The sequence below is a fragment of the Torulaspora globosa genome, chromosome 5, assembly GCF_014133895.1.
Source record: "Torulaspora globosa chromosome 5, complete sequence".
NCBI classification, from domain to species: Eukaryota; Fungi; Ascomycota; class Saccharomycetes; order Saccharomycetales; family Saccharomycetaceae; genus Torulaspora; species Torulaspora globosa.
The window spans coordinates 731,326-749,869 of record NC_050731.1 but is presented as its reverse complement, the minus strand read 5'-3'; the positions used below and the strand labels follow the sequence as shown (position 1 = coordinate 749,869).

The following is an 18,544-nucleotide window of genomic DNA, read 5'->3' as shown; positions in this document are numbered from 1 at the left end:
GCATTTATTAATGGACCGATGTGATCTTTGATTCATTTCATGCTCATCTTTGATCGCCATTAATAATTGTTTTTACGTTTTGTTGATGGATTGTAATTTTTGGTTCTTCGTACAGACAGACTCGAAATTAGATCTCTGTTGGAAGTGAGTAAACAATCAGTATCGCCTATTTGATAAATGATAAGAAGAGAGAGATCTGCCCAATTATTTAAGTATAAATTACCGATCCCTCACATTAAAGATCCCAGAAATCTCAATCAAGGATCAAGATAGACTAAGAGCCTTGAGATCTAGTCGGCCCGAATCTGTGATGCCTGGTGACTCTGAAAGACAACCGTTGCAGGACGGGGATTCGAGCCAACCACAAGTACACTATATATCGATTCCAATCAAGCGGACATCTGAGTATGGAACTGAAGATTTGTCGGCACCGGCCGGAGGTTTCACGACGAGAAGACAATCAATCTTAGATCAACCGATAGGATCTTTCAGAGGGGTAAACTCGCTGAGCAGATTTGCAACGTCTTTACGCAGAGCAAATTCTTTTAGACATATAGACGTGCATCCTGAAATTCAGCGTAACTATTTTGAAGATGCCAATGACGAAATCTATGATCCGGACACTATGGCGCCTGCCCATAATGGGAGGAAGCTCTCCATCGCTTTGAACCGTGCTGGTAATATTTCTGTGCGTCCTTCGATCACAAATTTGGATGGGAGACGCCCTAATGCCGCTTATCAGGACTTGGACGACTACGGCGCTATCAGTGATTCTAATTCAGTCATCCGTGCGGACGGTTCAGTTGCGGAATCGATAAGTGGTGTGAGCTATAGCGACCTGGTCCCCCCAGATACTGAGTCAATCATGATCAAAAGGATCGAAGGCAAGGATGGAGCCGTTGTAACCGTTCTTGCCGGCCAGTCGACCGCCCCTCAAACAATCTTTAACTCAATTAATGTACTTATAGGCATTGGTTTATTTGCTCTACCTTTGGGTCTTAAGCACGCAGGATGGGTCCTAGGTTCGGCTTTGCTACTACTACTCGCTTGTGGTACATTTTGCACTGCAGAATTACTTTCAAGATGCTTGGACACGGACCCGACCATAATGTCGTATGCAGATTTAGGCTACGCAGCGTTTGGAAGAAGAGGCCGCGCACTGATCTCATGTCTATTCACGTTAGACCTCTTAGGAAGCGGTGTCTCGCTAATTATTCTTTTCGGAGATTCGTTGAATGCTTTGTTCCCATCGCGCTCTTCTAATTTCTTCAAGGTGGTGGGATTGTTTGCTGTAACCCCCGCCATCTTCATCCCACTGAATATTCTTTCTAACATCTCGTTCCTGGGTATAATGTCAACGATTGGGACCGTCTTTTTAATCATCTTTTGTGGGTTTTATAAAGCAGAAGCGCCTGGATCGTTACTTCAGCCAATGGAAACCCACCTATGGCCCGAGAGTTTTATGGGATTTTGCCTTTCGATCGGCCTCCTGAGTGCTTGTTGGGGTGGCCATGCTGTCTTTCCAAATTTGAAAACTGACATGAGGCATCCAGAGAAGTTCAAGGACTGCCTGAAGACCACATACAAGATTACCTCCGTCGCTGACATTGGGACAGCCGTCGTCGGATTTCTAATGTACGGAAATATGGTTCATGATGAAATAACCAAAAATATTCTGTTGACTGCAGGATACCCAAACTTTGTTTATGGTGCGCTATCGGCTTTGATGGCCGTCATCCCAATCGCTAAGACACCTCTCAACGCTAGACCCATTGTTTCAGTCTTAGATACCCTCATGGAAATTGACAATGCTGAGAGAAAATTTGAAGGAAATAGATTGTACTTTGCCAAAGGTCAGCGCGTTTTCAATAGAATTTTTGTCAATGTTCTGTTCGTTGGAGTTGCGATAGTTTTCCCAAAGTTTGACAAACTGATTGCTTTCCTGGGAGCTGGCTTGTGCTTCGCAATTTGCTTAATTCTACCATGTCTCTTCTACATCAAGATCTGTAAAAAGACGATCAAGCCATGGGAGCAATTACTTTGCCATATCGTCATAGGTCTCTCCATCGTGTTGGCTATTTTGGGTGTTGGTGCAGCATTTTTGGCCTGATTTCATTGGACGGAATACATGAGATTATTCTGACAGGAGAGAGTGCTTCGAATTTAGTCGTTGCCGCCATAATAAAAAAAGCGTCATACGAATTTTCACTACCTTGAATTCATTATTTCGGAAGATTCGCGAGCCAAGAAAATTATGACTAGTTACAAGGCAGAGAAATCATATGGTAGGATGTGGCATGATATTCATACCAAAAGCTGACTTGATAATATATGCATTAACTATTTGTCTGTATGTAGCATACTATTCCTTACTTTGTTCTTGCAGGCGCCGTCGCTTGTCTGATTTAGCCCTGCTAGAAAAATTTTGCATTTAGCGCGATGAGCTTAAGTGATTAAGAGAAACACATAGCTGAGGCCTGACTTAAATTTGTCCATAGCTAAAGCTAGAGACGCCATGTCGAGGAATTTTATTGAAGCCATACAGTCAGATCCCATCAGCATATTTTACAAGGAGCCGTCCTTCCCATTGAAGTCAGTGAAGACTTATCTAGATGGGGTTATTAAGCTTTCCAGGCAAAGCGGTTTCCAATCCTCTGATATAGATGAAATTACAATTGACGGTATGGATGCCAACCAAGTCTGGTGGCAGGCGAAAATGGTGCTTGATAGTGTAGAAGGTAATTTATTGGCGAAGATACAGGAATACCAGGAAGATGCAACTTCAACAGGTCAAGACAGTGAAAACTCAGATAGTAACAGCGATAGTGATTTTTCCTCTGCTCAAGAGAATGCGGAAGTTGACTTAGAGGGGATTGAAGACGAGGCAGAGAACGCCAGCGAATCTGAAAATGCGAGTTATACGGGAGACTTGAAGGTTGGCGGCCTCTCTAAGACTGCATACCTTGCGGCTAAAGAAGATTCTGAAGATGAAAGCTCGGACATGCATGAAGAATCTATGACTTATAGTGGAGTTGATGAGCCAGATCAGGATGAAGGCGCTGATGATGAAGAGAATGGTCTCAATGACGATTTTTTCAATTTAGAGGAGTTCAACAAGCAGACTACTGGAATAGAAGACGGTACCGGCATTGATACTGATGATGAAAGCGTTGATTGGTTCAATGAAATTCCTTCTGATGAGGAGGAAGAAGCTGTCTACTACGAAGACTTTTTTGATAAGCCAGGGTTTCAGAACCAGAAAGCAAACATCGATAGGACGAAGAATTCTAAACAATCCGACGAACATTTAGCTGAGGCAGATTACGATGATGCCGTTGATTCGGTAAAATTGGATCTGTTTGCCGAGGAGCAGGAAGCTTCTGAACTAGAAGATGTAAACCCTGGGACAAGCCTTTCAACCTATGAAAGACAACAAATAGACATTCAAAAGCAAATTGAGCAGCTTGAACAGGAAGCCGTGGCAGAGAAAAAATGGGCATTACAGGGTGAGATTGAAGCGCAAGATAGGCCGGCAGACTCCCTGTTGACAGAAGACGTTGAATTTGACAGAACTGCTAAACCAGTGCCTGTGGTTACCACCGAAGTAACAGAATCTATTGAGCAAATGATTAGAAGGAGGATTCAGGAGTACAATTTCGACGATCTCCCAAAGCGTGTTATTAGCGATGTTTCATCTCAGAGTGCAAAACCTCAGTTCGAATTGAGCGACCAAAAGTCCGCCAGGTCACTGGCGCAGATATACGAGGAAGATTATAAGAACATACCGCAAGATGCTGAGATCAGTGAAGAGATTAAGAAGTCCCATGATGAGATCACGAGCTTGTTCACTAACTTATGCTACAAATTAGATGCTCTCTCTTCGGCTCATTTTATTCCTAAACCAGCAGAAAAATCTCTCGAAGTCAGAGTAGATACGGCGGCGATTTCAATGGAAGATGCGCAGCCATTGAGTATGTCTTCAGCTTCAGCACTAGCGCCTCAGGAGATTTACAAAGTCGAGAGATCTCGTAATATGAACGAAATCACTCTGAAGAATGGTATAACGATGTCAAAAGACGAACTGACACGAGATGATAAAAACAGGCTTCGTAGAGCCGCTAAGAGGAAGAGGTCTAAGACCGCATCTCAGATAACCAAGAAAAAGAGTAAGAAAGATGAAGTTATCAACACTTTGGCAAAGAACAAAAACGTTACAGTCATCAATAGTAAAGGTGAAAAGCATGACGTTAGGGGTCGGGTTATAAATCTGAACGACTCAGGAGAGGGTGCTAATAGGATAAAACTGTAAAAGGCATCAGGCATTGCTTGAGGACAATATTATATAGGTTCGCAGCACAAAATGGACATGAATCTATGGAATAATGCTAATTATGGTAGCTCAGGCCTTGGATTATTAATTCTTTGAATGGCTTGCCAAGGATTTGATGCCCTTAACAACAACTGGGCAGTAGTGCTTTCTTAGTATGTTATTCTCCCATAAAACTGCACTCTCGGCATTACTTCTTGTTGGATTGTCGGCCTCCATGATGAAAATACCGTTACCTACACGGTCCTCTGTGGAGTAGAGACCCGACAATTCAGGGTATCTGCTCATTAGCTTCTCTAGAAATTTCAGAAGAGCTATAGTGGTGTGCTCTGGCGTGTTTTCCATACAGGTATACAGCCTCTTGGTGAATGCAAGCGCTTTTAGTTTTGTGCCTGATCTTGATCTAAAAAAAACATGATCTAGTGCCTTCAGAAGCAGCTCTGCCTTGGTGGAAACGTTCACAGAAGGTTTGATTAAATCATTATGCAATGGATCAGCAAGACGGAGAGATTTATGCGATAACTCCAGGTCAGGGTCCAAAGAAACATGAGGTAGCAACGCATACAAAGCATCCACAAAAGTCGATAAGTCCGTATGCAACTTCATCTGAGTATGCGCAGCTACAAGGGAAAAGGAGGTCACAATACAGAGCAATATTTTTCTGACAGTAAGCGAAGTTGGGTTTTCGATGTCAGTGTTTCGAATAATATCTTTCATGACCTCCAGAAAATCACCTAGCAGTTCCAAGTTGGCCATGCTCCCGAACTTAACTAGACCTTCCAGAACTGACCCAACTAAAGCTGACGAATCCATCCTCAAGATGTTCAGGTAGAGTGAAAGTATTACTTTCAGTATCTCACCTTGGTTCTTCTCTCTTTCCTCTGCAGACACCGATTGTTCAGCTTTTCGCATTTCATCTTCGATGGCTTTAAGCTCTTTCCTGGCCTTCCTTTGCTTCTTTGAAAGATGAACCTTCTTGGCCCTTGGCTTGGTAACTCGCTCTTCAGTCTTCGTGTTTGGATCATAATCCTGCAGTACTTCTAAGGAAAGTAATATATTAAGAACAGACTCATCCACATTGTATTTTCTTACCTTTAAAGTTTTTGCTAGAATCCTAACCACACTTAGAGAAATATTACCTTCATCGTCGTCATTCAACAGGACCTCCAAAGTTTTAATCGATAGAGAAGAAACTGGGTCAGCATGAAGATTTGGTTTGCAAACACGACGAACAAGTGTCGTGATCAGATCATCCCGAAAGTTGAAATGAGAGACATTAGGAGCAAGTTCGTTTGCAGCTTGAGTAGCTAGTGCTCCCAATGAGACCTTCAGGGGATCGTCGTTGTTTGGTACCTTGGATAGGTCTTTGATTAAATCAAGATATCTACGGTAATTCAGCACCAGCGTCTGCTCAAAATTTCTTAACCTACCGATTTCCTTAGAAACTTTCTCTTTCTTCTCTAGATCCGTTAAAGGCCTTATTCTGTAGCCTGGAATAATGTTCTTGAAGACCGGCACTAATGCCAGCATGGAAAATTTGCATGTATTAGGGTTCTTAGAGCCTGCCATTCTACAAAGTCTCGATAAAGCCGCCGTGTTCTCTTCGGGCTCTTCAATAATTTTTTCAACCAAATCGGCAATCTCTTCCTTCAAGGCAATAATACTTTCTTCTGTATCTAGCTCTTCGTCGGATTTCACATCTTGCTCAAAGTCACTAGTAGGAGACTCACTTCTTTCATCCGAAAGCTCTTCGTCATCCCCTTCATTCACCTCTTCCCTATCAGAATCCTTGGTGCTGCTCGTTTTTTTGCGCAGTTTTCTTTCGATTCGTCCATTTACTTTGATCGGTAGACCCTCAACCACTTCCTCGCCGTAATCTTGTAATTTTCGTGGCCTTAGTTCATAATCTTGTTCCTCCTCCCAGGAATCAGTCCTTGTTTTAGCCACATCCTCGTAATGGTCCTCTGTGTCTGTAAAGTTGGAGGCATTCTGGAAACCGTTCTCCAGCAGCTGAGCGTCTTGCTGTTTTCTTTTCTTAGCTGTTCTTGCCTGAATAGCCTTCAAACCTCTCTTACTTTTGGCCATTTATAAAGTTTAAGATACCTTTAGATCGCTTTACAGATCCTATAAAGTGCTTCTTTGTCAAGTTTTTGGTCTTTCATTGTTCTTCGAGAAGCGATGAGCATCTAAAATTTTCAGTGAGCTTCTACAACGATCAGCAGAACAGTCGATGCGTACATTTCAAGAAGTCGAGCTGCGATTTTTGTAATCTTATTGACCAAGGAGCTTGTTATAATGGTAGAATTGAATCAGTGAGATGAAAGTTGTACTAGTTGACCCAAGTTCCGCAGACAACAGATGGCGTTTCAAGACTTGTCTACAGGAGTCAAGCAAAGGCATAAGAAACGGATTAAAAAGCTTTGATCTGACAAATTGCCCTCTACAGTTTCACAACTGCCATGTCAGAACGAGTTTAGGTGAATGTCGATTATCTTCGGAAGAAGTGGATGATTCGAGCTATAAAAAATTACACAGAACTCAGGATGATGAGCAAATATCACAATATGTCAACCTGAACAAAGAATTGATCTTCAAGGATTGCTTTAGTACGGAGTTTCTTTCGTCAAAATATTCCAGGAGACCCAAGAATTGCTCTAGTACTAACCTTCGAGAAAACCTGTTTGTGCCGTCTAGGGGCGGTTTAGCATTAGACAAATCGGAGAAAAGAACCTGCCGGCCTTCAGGTGCACCCAAGACTGCTTTAACAGTGATCAACTTTGGCTGTCCGAGAAAGGTTGTGAAGTCCAAGGTATCGGATCTCAAATTCGCCAATACTGCTGATGTAGCAGATCGCCGACTAGCCAGTGAAATCGGCGCCATTTGTGAGCAGCTATTAGCCAATTTGAATACTCAAAACATGTCAAGGAGTTCCGCTGATCTCAATTTATCTAATAATCAAAATATTGATCCTGTCACGACGCCCAGTACGGAATGGAGATGGAAATTACAGAAAAGTCGTGCACAATCTGACAACAGCTGTCTAACTTGTACTTTCAGAGTCAAAGCTCAAGAACCACAAGTCTATAAAAGCCGAAAGGTAAAGATGAGATCACTCTCGAGATCCGGTCCTTGAAATCAGCTCCTGCCATACCCGTTCATTACTTAGAGCTTTCGTACATGAGAGACACCTAGGTACTTTCATTCTTTCTCGGTGTCATCCTAATTCACAAGATCGTAAACTAGTGAAGAACAGGCCACTAATAAACAATGCATTATACATTCTTTCACACGGATGTGGCTAATGTGACTCATATTTGTCGGTCATTTATTGTCTTACTGCAGCAGTAACAATGGTAAGGATAAAAGCAGACAGACTATAACATATTTCATATATTCCTGAGCATTTCCTGTACTTCGCGTTTCATTGTTTCTTGTGTCTTGCCTTCTTCAACTGTCTCACCGTACAGAGCCATATATCTTTTGATCCTCTTGATAGCTGTGGGGCCTGACACCAACTTCTCTCTTACAGATCCATCAAAAATTACACGAGCGAAATCAAGGTCATTTTGTGACAAATATGAAAGAATGAGCGCTTCAGCTACTAATCCAGCGGGGGCGATATTTGTGTTGCTGTCATTTTCTTTGCTTAATGATTCTATGTTTTCATTGTAAAGCTGTAAACTGTGCTCAATGTCAAATCTGCTTTTCACTAAAATTAAAACCCTGTAGATGTTGGCCAGCATGCTCTGGCCTGCATTGTCTGGGATAAAAGCCTCCGCGTATCCAAGCAATTCTTTGTTTCCAGTTTCATAACTTTGATATGCGAGCGCTAGAAACGTCTCAAACATAAGCTCTCTTGAATCGTCCGGATATCTTATGAGATACGAGTGATAGAGCTCCAAAGAGATTTTGGTATTTCCCCTAAACACACCAAAGATTCTTAAGAGCTTTTTGGCAAGTTTCAAGTTTCTTTCATCAAGTCTCTCGGCTTTGATTTGCTCAAAAAGTCTAATAAACTCTGCAGCACTTTCAATGGGCCTCGTTGCGATCTTCTCAACTTTCCAGTTCTCAGGTATATCGTCTTTGACTCTAGAAAAACATTCTTGTACTTCCTTTGCCTTCTGGGTTTCTCTCTCATTCAGGTGAACCTTGGTCTTCTTACCCATGACATTAACAGCAAGAAGTAACAGCTCTTCGTTCTTACTCAGCAGGTCAAAGGGACAATTCTTTGCCAACAGGTAGATTTGATAATCAGACAAGACATCCATACGCTGCTCAAAGACCGTTATTGGAAAGTCATGCTCAGCTAACAATGTAGAAAGAAGGCATGTAGCATCTGTTTCGAGGATATCAGCTACCAACTTTTCGACGATGCTAGGACCGACCAGTTTCTTGTCCCGTATATTATTCAATAGTATGATACTTTGAACCATACTTGGGAGGTCCTGATTTTCTGTATCTTTTGTCTCGATGGAGAGGACAGTGTTTTCGAGAGCAGAATTCAGCAATTCATCTGGAAGCAGTGCCAAAGATTCATAATGTTTCAACAGAAGTTCCCATGAAGTAGAGACTCGCCCAGGATTGTTCTTGACAATTTCAAGAATTGATTTGCCACTGAGAGGTTGTCTCAGCTCTCGTAGCTTCTTTGCATGAATTTGACTGATTCCGTACTCATGCTGACATAATTCTTCAATCAGACGATTATGAATCGCTGAAGCCTCTTCGTCTGACAGGTAAGACCTAGCCATTATCTCGTTTAGCCACTTAGAAAGCTCATAAGGGCTTTCTATTTTGCTGTGAGACGGTAGCTCATTACGTATTGGATTGAGACACTCATGCTGCAAAAAGTTGGCGACCGCTCTAGTAGAGCTAATTGAGCCCGTATGCACAAGTCTTTTGCGAGTTCCCAAGAACCTTATCAGCGAGAGCATTGTGAACTTCCTTCTTGACTGCTTTGCAACTAGTGGTATTCAATTGTCGAATAAAATGATCTGCTACGCGCTACCAGTATAGAGGAATCAATGACAAAAAATATGAACTTTATAGAGCATAAAGGCAACTCATAATAGCAGATCAACAATACAGTACAAATTACAGCAACTGTCTTACAATAACATCAGAAGCAACAGCGCTAAGAAAGCTGTGTTTCTTCGTTCCTCTCCGTAGCAGAAGGCCGCTCCCTCATATACCGATGATGAGCTTTCGGACACCAGAGGCGTAGGTTGTAACGATACTGGTTTGGTGTGCGACTTGGAGGACACGATAGTAATCAGGGATGTCTCCAAAATAGTTGTGTCATTTTTCGTGCTAGTTGTTCCCATCTGAAAGATTTCGGTGGTGATAACATCACCAGTCCATACGGGGGACGACACTACCAACCCCCGGTCGCTAGAGACCGAGCCAGTGTCTCTCGAGCTCTGTAGTTCAGGAGGAATATTTTGACTTGGATTTATAGTATCCGTTTCAGAAGTAGTTGTTGTTGTTAATAATTGAAGATCGCTTGAGGTCCCTGTACCCATGAACTGTGTTGCGGTACTTGCGGGACAATTGGTACAGCTAGCAAAGTGGGATATGTTAGCGCCCCCTATACTGCTCACAATCAAACTGGTAGTCGTTCTACTCTGAGGGAATAGTCCCGAATCGCTTACGGAGATCGAAGAGGCATCACAATGAGAACAACTAATTGTTTCAACTGTATAAAATTTCGTGTCAGAAGCCATGGAGGTTTCGGTTGTACAACTTGAATCAAGCGATGTCCAGCATGATGTCGAAATTGAAATTGCTGAGCTATCCGATGGCGCAGTGCCCTGTGATGATATCGTTGAAGTTAAGGAAAAAAATGATGGTAGGATGCTTGACGAAGATGTGAACGGTATTGATGAGACGGGGCTTGAAGGCCAAGAATATATGAATGATGTGTTCACAACTCCGGTACTCAGCGACGTGATACTTGACGAGGACAGACTGGACAAGGATGTCAGCGAATTTCTGGTGCTTGATGGAGAACTGTTTGAGCTTGAAGGTGAGCTTGATCCTGAAGATGTTGCTTCGGTTCCAGAGGAAGAAAAGACAGTAGTGAAATAACTAGCCGAGCTCACAGGCGGAGGGCTCGCGCTTGATGAAAAAGTGCCTATACTCTGCGAAGCAGTACTTGAATTTAGAGTAGAGGTTTCAGTGCTTGATGAATGTGCGCTTGTATTATTTGACATTGACGAAGGCCGCTCGCCGCTCGAGGAATGGATGCCTGTACTCGATGAAGAGATGTTTGTGCTTGACGAAGAGATGTTTGTGCTTGACGAAGTAATCAATGAATTGGAGCTTATATCCGTCGAGGATGTCCTGCTGATTGCTGAACTTGTTTTGGTACTTGATGAGAGAACGTTTGTGTTTGAAGAGAAAAAGCTTGTTGGTGAAGTGCTTGAAGTTGTTAGGAATGAGCTTGATGACGTTATTTTGATTGAGCTGATCGATGTAGTAGACGGAGCTGAGCTTAGATTTGACGAGGTTGTTCCTGTTGCCGAGGTGACGGTTGAACTCGTAGAAGGAGTGCTTGTGCTTAATGAAGCAGGTCTCGAACTCGGCGAGGAAATGGTTGAGCTCGTAGAGGCTCCACTACTACTTGACATCATTTCTGAAGAATGACAGACAGTACAGGGAGTCGTATGGTCGGTGATAACTGAACTGCTTCGCAGAGGTGACGAACATGACTCTGATGATGTACCGCTTTTACTCGACGACGTCATTAAGCTGTCACTATATTGTGAGCATGTACCAGTCGTTTGAGTGCTTGCATCACTTGAGGCTGCGGTACATTTTGAGCACGACTTCGTCGAAGTAGGTACCTGCTGGTTGCTCGTTCCAGACAAGGTTGCGGCCGCCGTTCCCTGATAAATTGTGTACTCAACGATGGTATGTAGCTCCTTTGTTTGAACTGTTTTCTGCAAAGTATTGGAGCAAGAATATATCAAATGGACATCATGCTGAATTGTGTTGATCCCTTGAGCTACAGACTGTAGAGCATTGATCCATAGCGATTCCTTGGGCTTAGCTTCATTCAAGCTAACTTGCAAGCTGTTAGCAGAACATGTTATATTTGCGTAAGCTTTTTCATAAGCAACGGGCAAAAACCAATCATTGAAATTATCTGACAGGTAAACTTGAGCGGATGAACAGTCGAGAGCAAAGTTTTTGCCCAGATTATCGTAGTTGATGGTTTGAGTTCCCCCAAGCAAATATCCGTCTGCACACTTCATTCCCAGATAGTAACTTTCAAACTTGTTATAAGTCGTGCTGCGCCCAATTGTATAAATATCGCCATTGAAGTCGTAGGCATCGAAATTGATGGGAGCTGACATTTTATCACTCAACTGCACCTCATTGACACCTGCGTGGAAAGTTTGAGCATTTTGCAGCTCATATTTATATGCAGATCCACCATTGCTGAAGCTTAAAGAAAAAGACATCGATCCAGAAACAGCAGCTGAGAGATCTGTGGTGGCCTCACATCTGAATACTGTATCCTCATATAAATAGGCAGCTTGTTGCGTAACGTAGCATTTGAAAGCCTGAGTCCCGTCGCTTAGCTGTGCAGTCATGGTGGACTCATCGTTGTCGAACTTCAATCGATACACATGTGGCATCGATAACTCGAAGAAGTCACCTGTCGAGACAGATTGACCGATACTGAAGTCAAAGGAAGCCTTCCATCCTTGCTGTGGATAATGGAGAGAGGTCAAAGGAGTGTAAGATAGGCCGGCGAAGGATATCTGAGCGATCTCAGCAGCGAATGCCAGGCTTGAAATAATCAGCGAAAGACTGTAAAAACGAAAGGAACTCATCAACCGCTATCAGGCGTGTGATATCTGAGATTGACATAGAACCAAAGCTGAACACATAACAAACCTGTCACATCCTGCATTGCCATTTTTATAATTAGCAAAGGATGCAGGCTGAAACAAGACTACCCTCAAATATCGCAGGAGACACTTTCATCTAATGTCTCTTGCAGAACAATCAATGTCATTCGACACATGTGAGCGTTCGATTATGAAACCTGAACTCGAATCATTGCCTCAGAAACTGTCTCTTGCAATCCATACGATCCTTCATGCTCTCAGCAAGCTAAAGCGAAACATCCCATTGAGCTATCAGTGCAAAGAGCCCAAAAACCAATCAAACTTCCCCATTAGTTCTCTAATGATGTCTTTATAAGTACGACTTGATTTCGAATATTTGGCATTGAGCACCGTTGTTTCATCCGAAACACATGAAGCAGCCGCATAACTTGCGTGTAAACTTGAGAGCTTGTTTCAAAGTCTTGTGGCTTTTGTGATAGCGTAAAGTTAAACAGCCTTTTGACTTGCTTTTTTTGTTTAGCCTTCTGTCGTCTGCATCACTCCCTCAGTAGTTTCATGTTTAGTGCCTACAGGCTGTTATTAACTAAAGCACTAAAACAAGCATTTCAAAACAAGGGAGCAAATGAATGATGAGACTAGTAAAGCGAAAGTAGACTGCTACGGGCATTCTTCCTTTGAGTGACAGAACAGATTAGCTTACAGTGGTACCGTTGCTCTTGTATCGAACTTCTCTGCGCCATAGGAAAACCTCATATACCTGAGCCAAAGATGCTTGATGTCTGCTGGCCAAACTTGAGTATCTAGCACCTTAAGACTGTTCTTCTGCTTCTCTATTATCTAAGCGTCGAGGTTAGTTGAAGATTGGCCGAAAAAGCTACTACTATAGGGGCGAAGACTTCAACGTACCGAGCATTCTACTGATCGAACTTAAACAAAAGCTAGACTCAAGGAGTTAGATTCTGGCTCTCATCTGCCACCGCGATTTTAGCTACACATTCGCAATGTCTGACCAGAGGGTCTTCACTAGATATAAAGCCAATGAGCTGCGAGCTGAACTACAAGCCTTCGATGTGAAAAAATCGAAATCGAGTGCTAATAAGAGGAAGAATGCTTTACGGAAGATCGTTGCCAATCTAACGATGGGGAATTACAGTGAGATGGCAATCTTGATTCCTGAAATTTTGAAATTTTGGAAGATCGAGGATGACCTTGAAGTAAAGAGGATCTGTCATGAATATGTCAGATCGCTGGGCTCCGCGAGGCCTAAGATTGCCCTTGAGGCATTGCCACTGATACTTGGTGACCTAAACAGCAGGAACGAGCAAGTACAGATTATGGCGCTGGAAACATTGGTAGCAGTGCCCGTATCCGAGTTCTTCGAGGAAGCTACGAAAAATGTTTTGTCATTCATAAATCGCCGTAGCGTACCACCTAACGTGACTAAAACAGCAATTTATGCCTCGGAGCAACTGGAATTCACAGGATCTGCGAGGACAGATCTTTTGGACCTTCTTTTGAATCTTATCGAGCGGGAAAATACACAACCAACTTTAAGAATAGCGGCACTACATGCTTTGCATACCATTCACGACAGAAATATGGATCTGCAGCCTTTAAGGCTCCACATGGACACATCATTCAAACTATTAGATCTTCTGCCTCAACTGAATGAATGGGACAAGGCACTTGCATTGGAGTCATTAACCATTTCAGCAGTGCCAGAAAATCACGAAGATGCATATGAAATGATTGATATTGCGTTGACGCAATTGCAACATGTTAACACCTTTGTTGCCCTGAACGCTTTCAAATTTGTTGCTTACTTACTGAATTACGTCGACCAAGTTGATGAGTCGCTAATTAAAAGATTTTCAAATTCCATTGTGTCACTATTGAATAAACCACCAGAAATACAGTTTCTTGTATTGAGAAACATCATATTACTGCTGCTGAGTAGAGATACTCCTTTGTTACAAATGGACGTTTCCTATTTTTTCATAGAGTTCAATGACCCCATTTACATCAAGGACACTAAACTCGAATGTTTATACCTATCAGCGAATCGCGACAGTTTGTCGAGGATTTTGGAAGAACTTGAACAGTATGCCACAGATATTGATATTCAGATGTCACGTAAGGCTATAAGAGCTATCGGAAATCTTGCTGTCAAGCTCGATAGAGATTGTGCAGCTGAATGTGTGTCAGCACTCTTGGATCTACTGGAATTTGGTGTTGATTATGTCATACAAGAGATCATATCAGTTTTTAGAAATATTTTGCGGAAACACACCGAGGACTTCACTTCCATCATAAACAAACTGGTTGAATATAAAGACTCAGTTCAGGAGCCAGAATCCAAAAATGCAATGATATGGATAATAACTCAATATTCTCGAGATATACCGAATTATCTACAAGTTTTTGATACCTTTTCCTCTAATATCAAGGAGGAAACCCTTGAAGTTCAATATTCCATTTTAAATTCCAGCGTACGGTTCTTCGTTAGAGACCCTAACCCAGCGACTGAGAAAAACTGTCTGCAAATGTTCAAAGTTTGCACAGAGGAGACCAACAACCCTGACCTTAGAGGAAGAGCCTTTATGTATTGGAATCTATTGTCCATGAGTCAGTCACCAAAGAACCATCTGATGAGTAGCGATGCCATCAAAAAAATTGTAGACGGCGAATTGCCCGTAATAGAATTGAATACAAAACTAGATCCACTCGTTTTAGAGGAACTTGAGCTCAATGTTGGGTCCATTGCATCAATATATCTCAAGCCCGTGTCTCAAATCTTCCGAACGGACAGGACCAAACATCTGCTGCGCAGTCCTGTTTTGAATAAAGACAGGAAACATATCAAGATACTGAGAAGAAGCACAAGCGGTCTGAATTTTGACGGTTTTGATGCTCTTCCGGAATTGGTGTCTCGCAACGATTCTGATAGACGCTCGAACATATCCGCGAGAAGGACAAAGATGAACGATTACGATAAGCCGGCTGAAAAGGTCAATCATTTGAAAGGCAAAAGGAAGTCAAGCTCGACAAGCCCTTCTAAAATAACACGAAAGCCATCGATGTTAGTCAGAAAGCTATCGATACGGAGGCCCTTTTAGCATATTCATGGTGAGCCATTTATGCCAATTACAAATCTAGTATAGTAGTATTTTCACAGAGCTTTTCCTCTCAAGTACAAGCTTGAGAACTTGGCACAGAATCATGGTATTGTCCGACGAAAGCAAGGTGTTCTTCTTCGGATCCAAATAGCTGGCATCTAGAATGACGTCCAGTTTATCTTTACCTTGGAAAAACAGCTCACTGCTCTCAAATATCTTGTTGATACGAGTGGGAGTCGATATGAAGTATTTAATATTCTGCGTTTTCTCATTTGTTTTTTTTTCAAACACCCTTTCCACTATCGCCAGGTCATCTTTCAGCTTATTCTTAGAAAACAGCTTTACGCAGTTCTTACTTCCATTTAAACTCCTAAAGATGTCTGCGACTCTCATATTCGACATCGAAAGGATCAGTGCTCGTGGGGCTTTAGTGAATTGTGAGACAAAATCCGGAAAGTTAGTTAACGAGCGATCTTTCTCAAACTTTTCAGTGGAAATGAAATCCGATTTTTTGAAATATAAATCATCTAACTCAAGAGCACTTAAATTTGGGTTTTTCTCTCGAACCAAAGCTGCGAAATAGTCAACAATTACCTCCGGTGAAGATTTCGCCAAAGCCTTCCTTCGCTCGATCTCATATTCAAACAGCTCCTTCTTCTTGTCACGAAGGCTCGAATTTCCGAGCTTTTTTTGTCTCTTGGATAGAAGCTTCTTTTCACTAGCATTGTCTTCAGGTGCTCTTTTTCTATCACTTAAAACCTCGTCTGCTTTGTCTGCTGTCTCAGGTGAAACCTCTTTTATATGATTAGATTCAGTATCAGATTGGTAATCGTATAGCAATCCGTCTTCCAAATCGTCAGGATTCGACATGATGATTGACAGCGATCAGTTTATGCTATTGTCAATATGAGATCAATGAGATGAGCATTATTTTTCGTATAGCGAAAGGCTGAGAAAAAAATTACAGCTCATTTAATCGTCAACTTTGGATTACAATTAATTGAAAGCAGCACCAAGACTAGTGCCCGTGGTGTCACTAGATAAATCAGGAAACCCTCTTGTCCCCAGCGGTGTAGAACGGGGCTCTTCTTGTAGCGACTGCAGGTCTCTTCTGAGATCAGGCGTGCCAGCAATGCTGAAATATGACAGTGAGTTCCTGCACTTACGCACAAAGCTTGGAGCACTTTACGATTAGCAACAGTCACTCTTTCTATCTCAATGCTCGCCAGGACAGCGACGATATCCAATGATGCCAATCTTACAGCTGAACTAGAGGTCTTATTTATCTATTGCGTGGTACACGGATTAATTCTCGACACATCCAGTGGACAACCTAGCATACTAATCTTTCCTACCAGATGAAAGCAGAGCATTTTCGATGCTAAATGAGCTAATACAAGGCTTTGTTTGCGCGCGTATATGGCCAGCAAACCACTTGAGCGCCTTCAGTAACGTAGTTGACACATTAAGAATTATATTTCACTATTGAAAACATCGAACTAATAAACGTACCTGAAACTCCTATTCTCAATATCTGTCAAGTCAAGGAATTGATAGTTTTCGATGACTTGACCTTCCTGTTCTTTGTCTCTTTTTAGGTTTTCTCTTCTGCTCAAATAACCAACATACAATTGAAGCGGAACGCAGACACATTGAGTAACTAGCAGAGCAATCTTAGCCGGCACATAACGAGGAGCAGAATAAGCTCTAAACATTTGTGGCGCGACAATACAGGCCACGTTGTAAACAATCATTGTCAAAGCATTTCTAACAATTCTTTTACAATAACCCGAAGTGTTACAGGAATTCCAAATGTAGATGTTGGTAATCACGCAGGAACCGCTGTAAAGTAGATATAGCGCCAAAAGGTTCCCGACATGGTTTGAAAGAGGCAAAGCCAACATAACAATGCAACCGATGATGGCTGGGATGTACATGGATGTGGTGACCAACGTAATTTGGTTCCAACGAGAAATCATCTGCGTTGTCACGATGATGATGATGATAGTAATCGCACCGATAGGAAGCTGCAAAAGTGCGGTCTGCTTGCTATCAAAACCGAAAGTTTGTGTAATAGTAACAGAAAAGGTACCAATGGAACCAGTAGAGATCTGCGAGAAAGCGGTGATCGCCAACATAGGCCAAGTCAGTTTATCATGGAAGATAAGTTCCTTAACATGTTGTTTTTTGAATTTCTTGTTTTCGACACCAGTTTGGTTGTCTCTGATGTGCTTAACGACAGCAACTTTCTCATCCTGATTCAGGAACCAAGCGTTAGTGACATTATCTGGCAGGTATAAAAACGTTATAATCCCAAACACAACGGTGACCAAACCTACCACCAAGAACATGATTTGCCATGATGTGAAACTTTTGCCGTGGTAGTGCAAGAAGCCAAATGAGATCAAACCACCAATGATGTACCCGGTACCTGCCTGAGCTGCCCAATAACCAATTCTCGCACTTTGTTCAGACTTCGTGTAATACATGCCGCTCACAGCGATGCAACCAACCGCACTTGCCGATTCGAACATGCCCAGCAAGGTACGTACCACCATAAGAGAGGCGTACGTCTTACACGCGGAATGACAGGCGAGCACAATACCCCAACACACAATGAAGATCGCCATGATTTTAGATATCGGGAACTTTTGAATCAAATAGGTGACAATAGGTTCCATGAAGATGTATGCGGCAGAGAAAATAGTACCTAAATTCGAGAATTCATTCCCTTTCAAATGCTTCTTGATCCCCATCGCTGCCGCATAGTTTAACAATGCCTTATCAAGAAACATGAGCAAGTAGGTACAGCACAAGAAAGGCAACACAAAAATATCCAATTTTCTCAGAACCTTTGGTGGCAGGTCACTTGCACCATAAAAATTCGCCCTGCTCTTTTCTTCAGCCGTCCTCAACTGATCATCTTTCTCGATAACTGTTTCCTTGGCATGATTCTCCTTCAGAAATAGTAAAGCGACGTCAACCTCATCATCAGCTTCATCTAAAGTGCTACTCCCATAATTATCGGATGAGTTTGAAACATCGTCTGCCTTAACATTAGTGGTGACATCTTCTTCTTTACCTCTAGATTCCACATAACTAATAGCACTAGCTGCAGCACTCATCTTGATTTATTTTCTCTGCTTTTACCAACGCTCGAGAGACAGCTTCCCAAGCAAACTACCATTCTCGATCTGCTTATATACTTCAGGAATATTCATGCAGGGCATAACTGTCAATGGTCC

The 18,544-nt window shown here is 42.3% G+C and overlaps 9 protein-coding genes across 9 annotated transcripts; 4 read left to right on the top strand and 5 right to left on the bottom strand.

Annotated features, from left to right (window-relative positions):
• Positions 1 to 310: 310 nt before the first annotated feature.
• On the top strand, positions 311 to 2,110 carry AVT1 (Avt1p; the record flags this gene model as incomplete). The annotated part of the gene is made up of 1 exon (XM_037284286.1): positions 311 to 2,110. One exon carries the CDS (start codon positions 311 to 313, stop codon positions 2,108 to 2,110), a length of 1,800 nt encoding a protein of 599 aa, XP_037140182.1.
• Positions 2,111 to 2,515: 405 nt separating this feature from the next.
• MPP10 (rRNA-processing protein MPP10) lies at positions 2,516 to 4,309 on the top strand (the record flags this gene model as incomplete). Its single annotated transcript, XM_037284285.1, has 1 exon — positions 2,516 to 4,309. One exon carries the CDS (start codon positions 2,516 to 2,518, stop codon positions 4,307 to 4,309), a length of 1,794 nt encoding a protein of 597 aa, XP_037140181.1.
• Positions 4,310 to 4,414: 105 nt separating this feature from the next.
• On the bottom strand, positions 4,415 to 6,412 carry NOC3 (Noc3p; the record flags this gene model as incomplete). The annotated part of the gene is made up of 1 exon (XM_037284284.1): positions 4,415 to 6,412. One exon carries the CDS (start codon positions 6,410 to 6,412, stop codon positions 4,415 to 4,417), a length of 1,998 nt encoding a protein of 665 aa, XP_037140180.1.
• Positions 6,413 to 6,644: 232 nt separating this feature from the next.
• On the top strand, positions 6,645 to 7,460 carry HG536_0E04160 (uncharacterized protein; the record flags this gene model as incomplete). Its single annotated transcript, XM_037284283.1, has 1 exon — positions 6,645 to 7,460. One exon carries the CDS (start codon positions 6,645 to 6,647, stop codon positions 7,458 to 7,460), a length of 816 nt encoding a protein of 271 aa, XP_037140179.1.
• A 253-nt stretch (positions 7,461 to 7,713) lies between these two features.
• Positions 7,714 to 9,258, bottom strand: MRX12 (Mrx12p; the record flags this gene model as incomplete). The annotated part of the gene is made up of 1 exon (XM_037284282.1): positions 7,714 to 9,258. The coding sequence occupies one exon, from the start codon at positions 9,256 to 9,258 to the stop codon at positions 7,714 to 7,716; it is 1,545 nt and encodes a 514-aa protein (XP_037140178.1).
• A 174-nt stretch (positions 9,259 to 9,432) lies between these two features.
• SAG1 (Sag1p) lies at positions 9,433 to 12,165 on the bottom strand (the record flags this gene model as incomplete). Its single annotated transcript, XM_037284281.1, has 1 exon — positions 9,433 to 12,165. One exon carries the CDS (start codon positions 12,163 to 12,165, stop codon positions 9,433 to 9,435), a length of 2,733 nt encoding a protein of 910 aa, XP_037140177.1.
• Positions 12,166 to 13,184: 1,019 nt separating this feature from the next.
• Positions 13,185 to 15,299, top strand: APL1 (Apl1p; the record flags this gene model as incomplete). The annotated part of the gene is made up of 1 exon (XM_037284280.1): positions 13,185 to 15,299. One exon carries the CDS (start codon positions 13,185 to 13,187, stop codon positions 15,297 to 15,299), a length of 2,115 nt encoding a protein of 704 aa, XP_037140176.1.
• A 36-nt stretch (positions 15,300 to 15,335) lies between these two features.
• On the bottom strand, positions 15,336 to 16,169 carry CMS1 (Cms1p; the record flags this gene model as incomplete). Its single annotated transcript, XM_037284279.1, has 1 exon — positions 15,336 to 16,169. One exon carries the CDS (start codon positions 16,167 to 16,169, stop codon positions 15,336 to 15,338), a length of 834 nt encoding a protein of 277 aa, XP_037140175.1.
• A 629-nt stretch (positions 16,170 to 16,798) lies between these two features.
• On the bottom strand, positions 16,799 to 18,424 carry THI73 (Thi73p; the record flags this gene model as incomplete). The annotated part of the gene is made up of 1 exon (XM_037284278.1): positions 16,799 to 18,424. One exon carries the CDS (start codon positions 18,422 to 18,424, stop codon positions 16,799 to 16,801), a length of 1,626 nt encoding a protein of 541 aa, XP_037140174.1.
• Between the last annotated feature and the right edge of the window lie 120 nt (positions 18,425 to 18,544).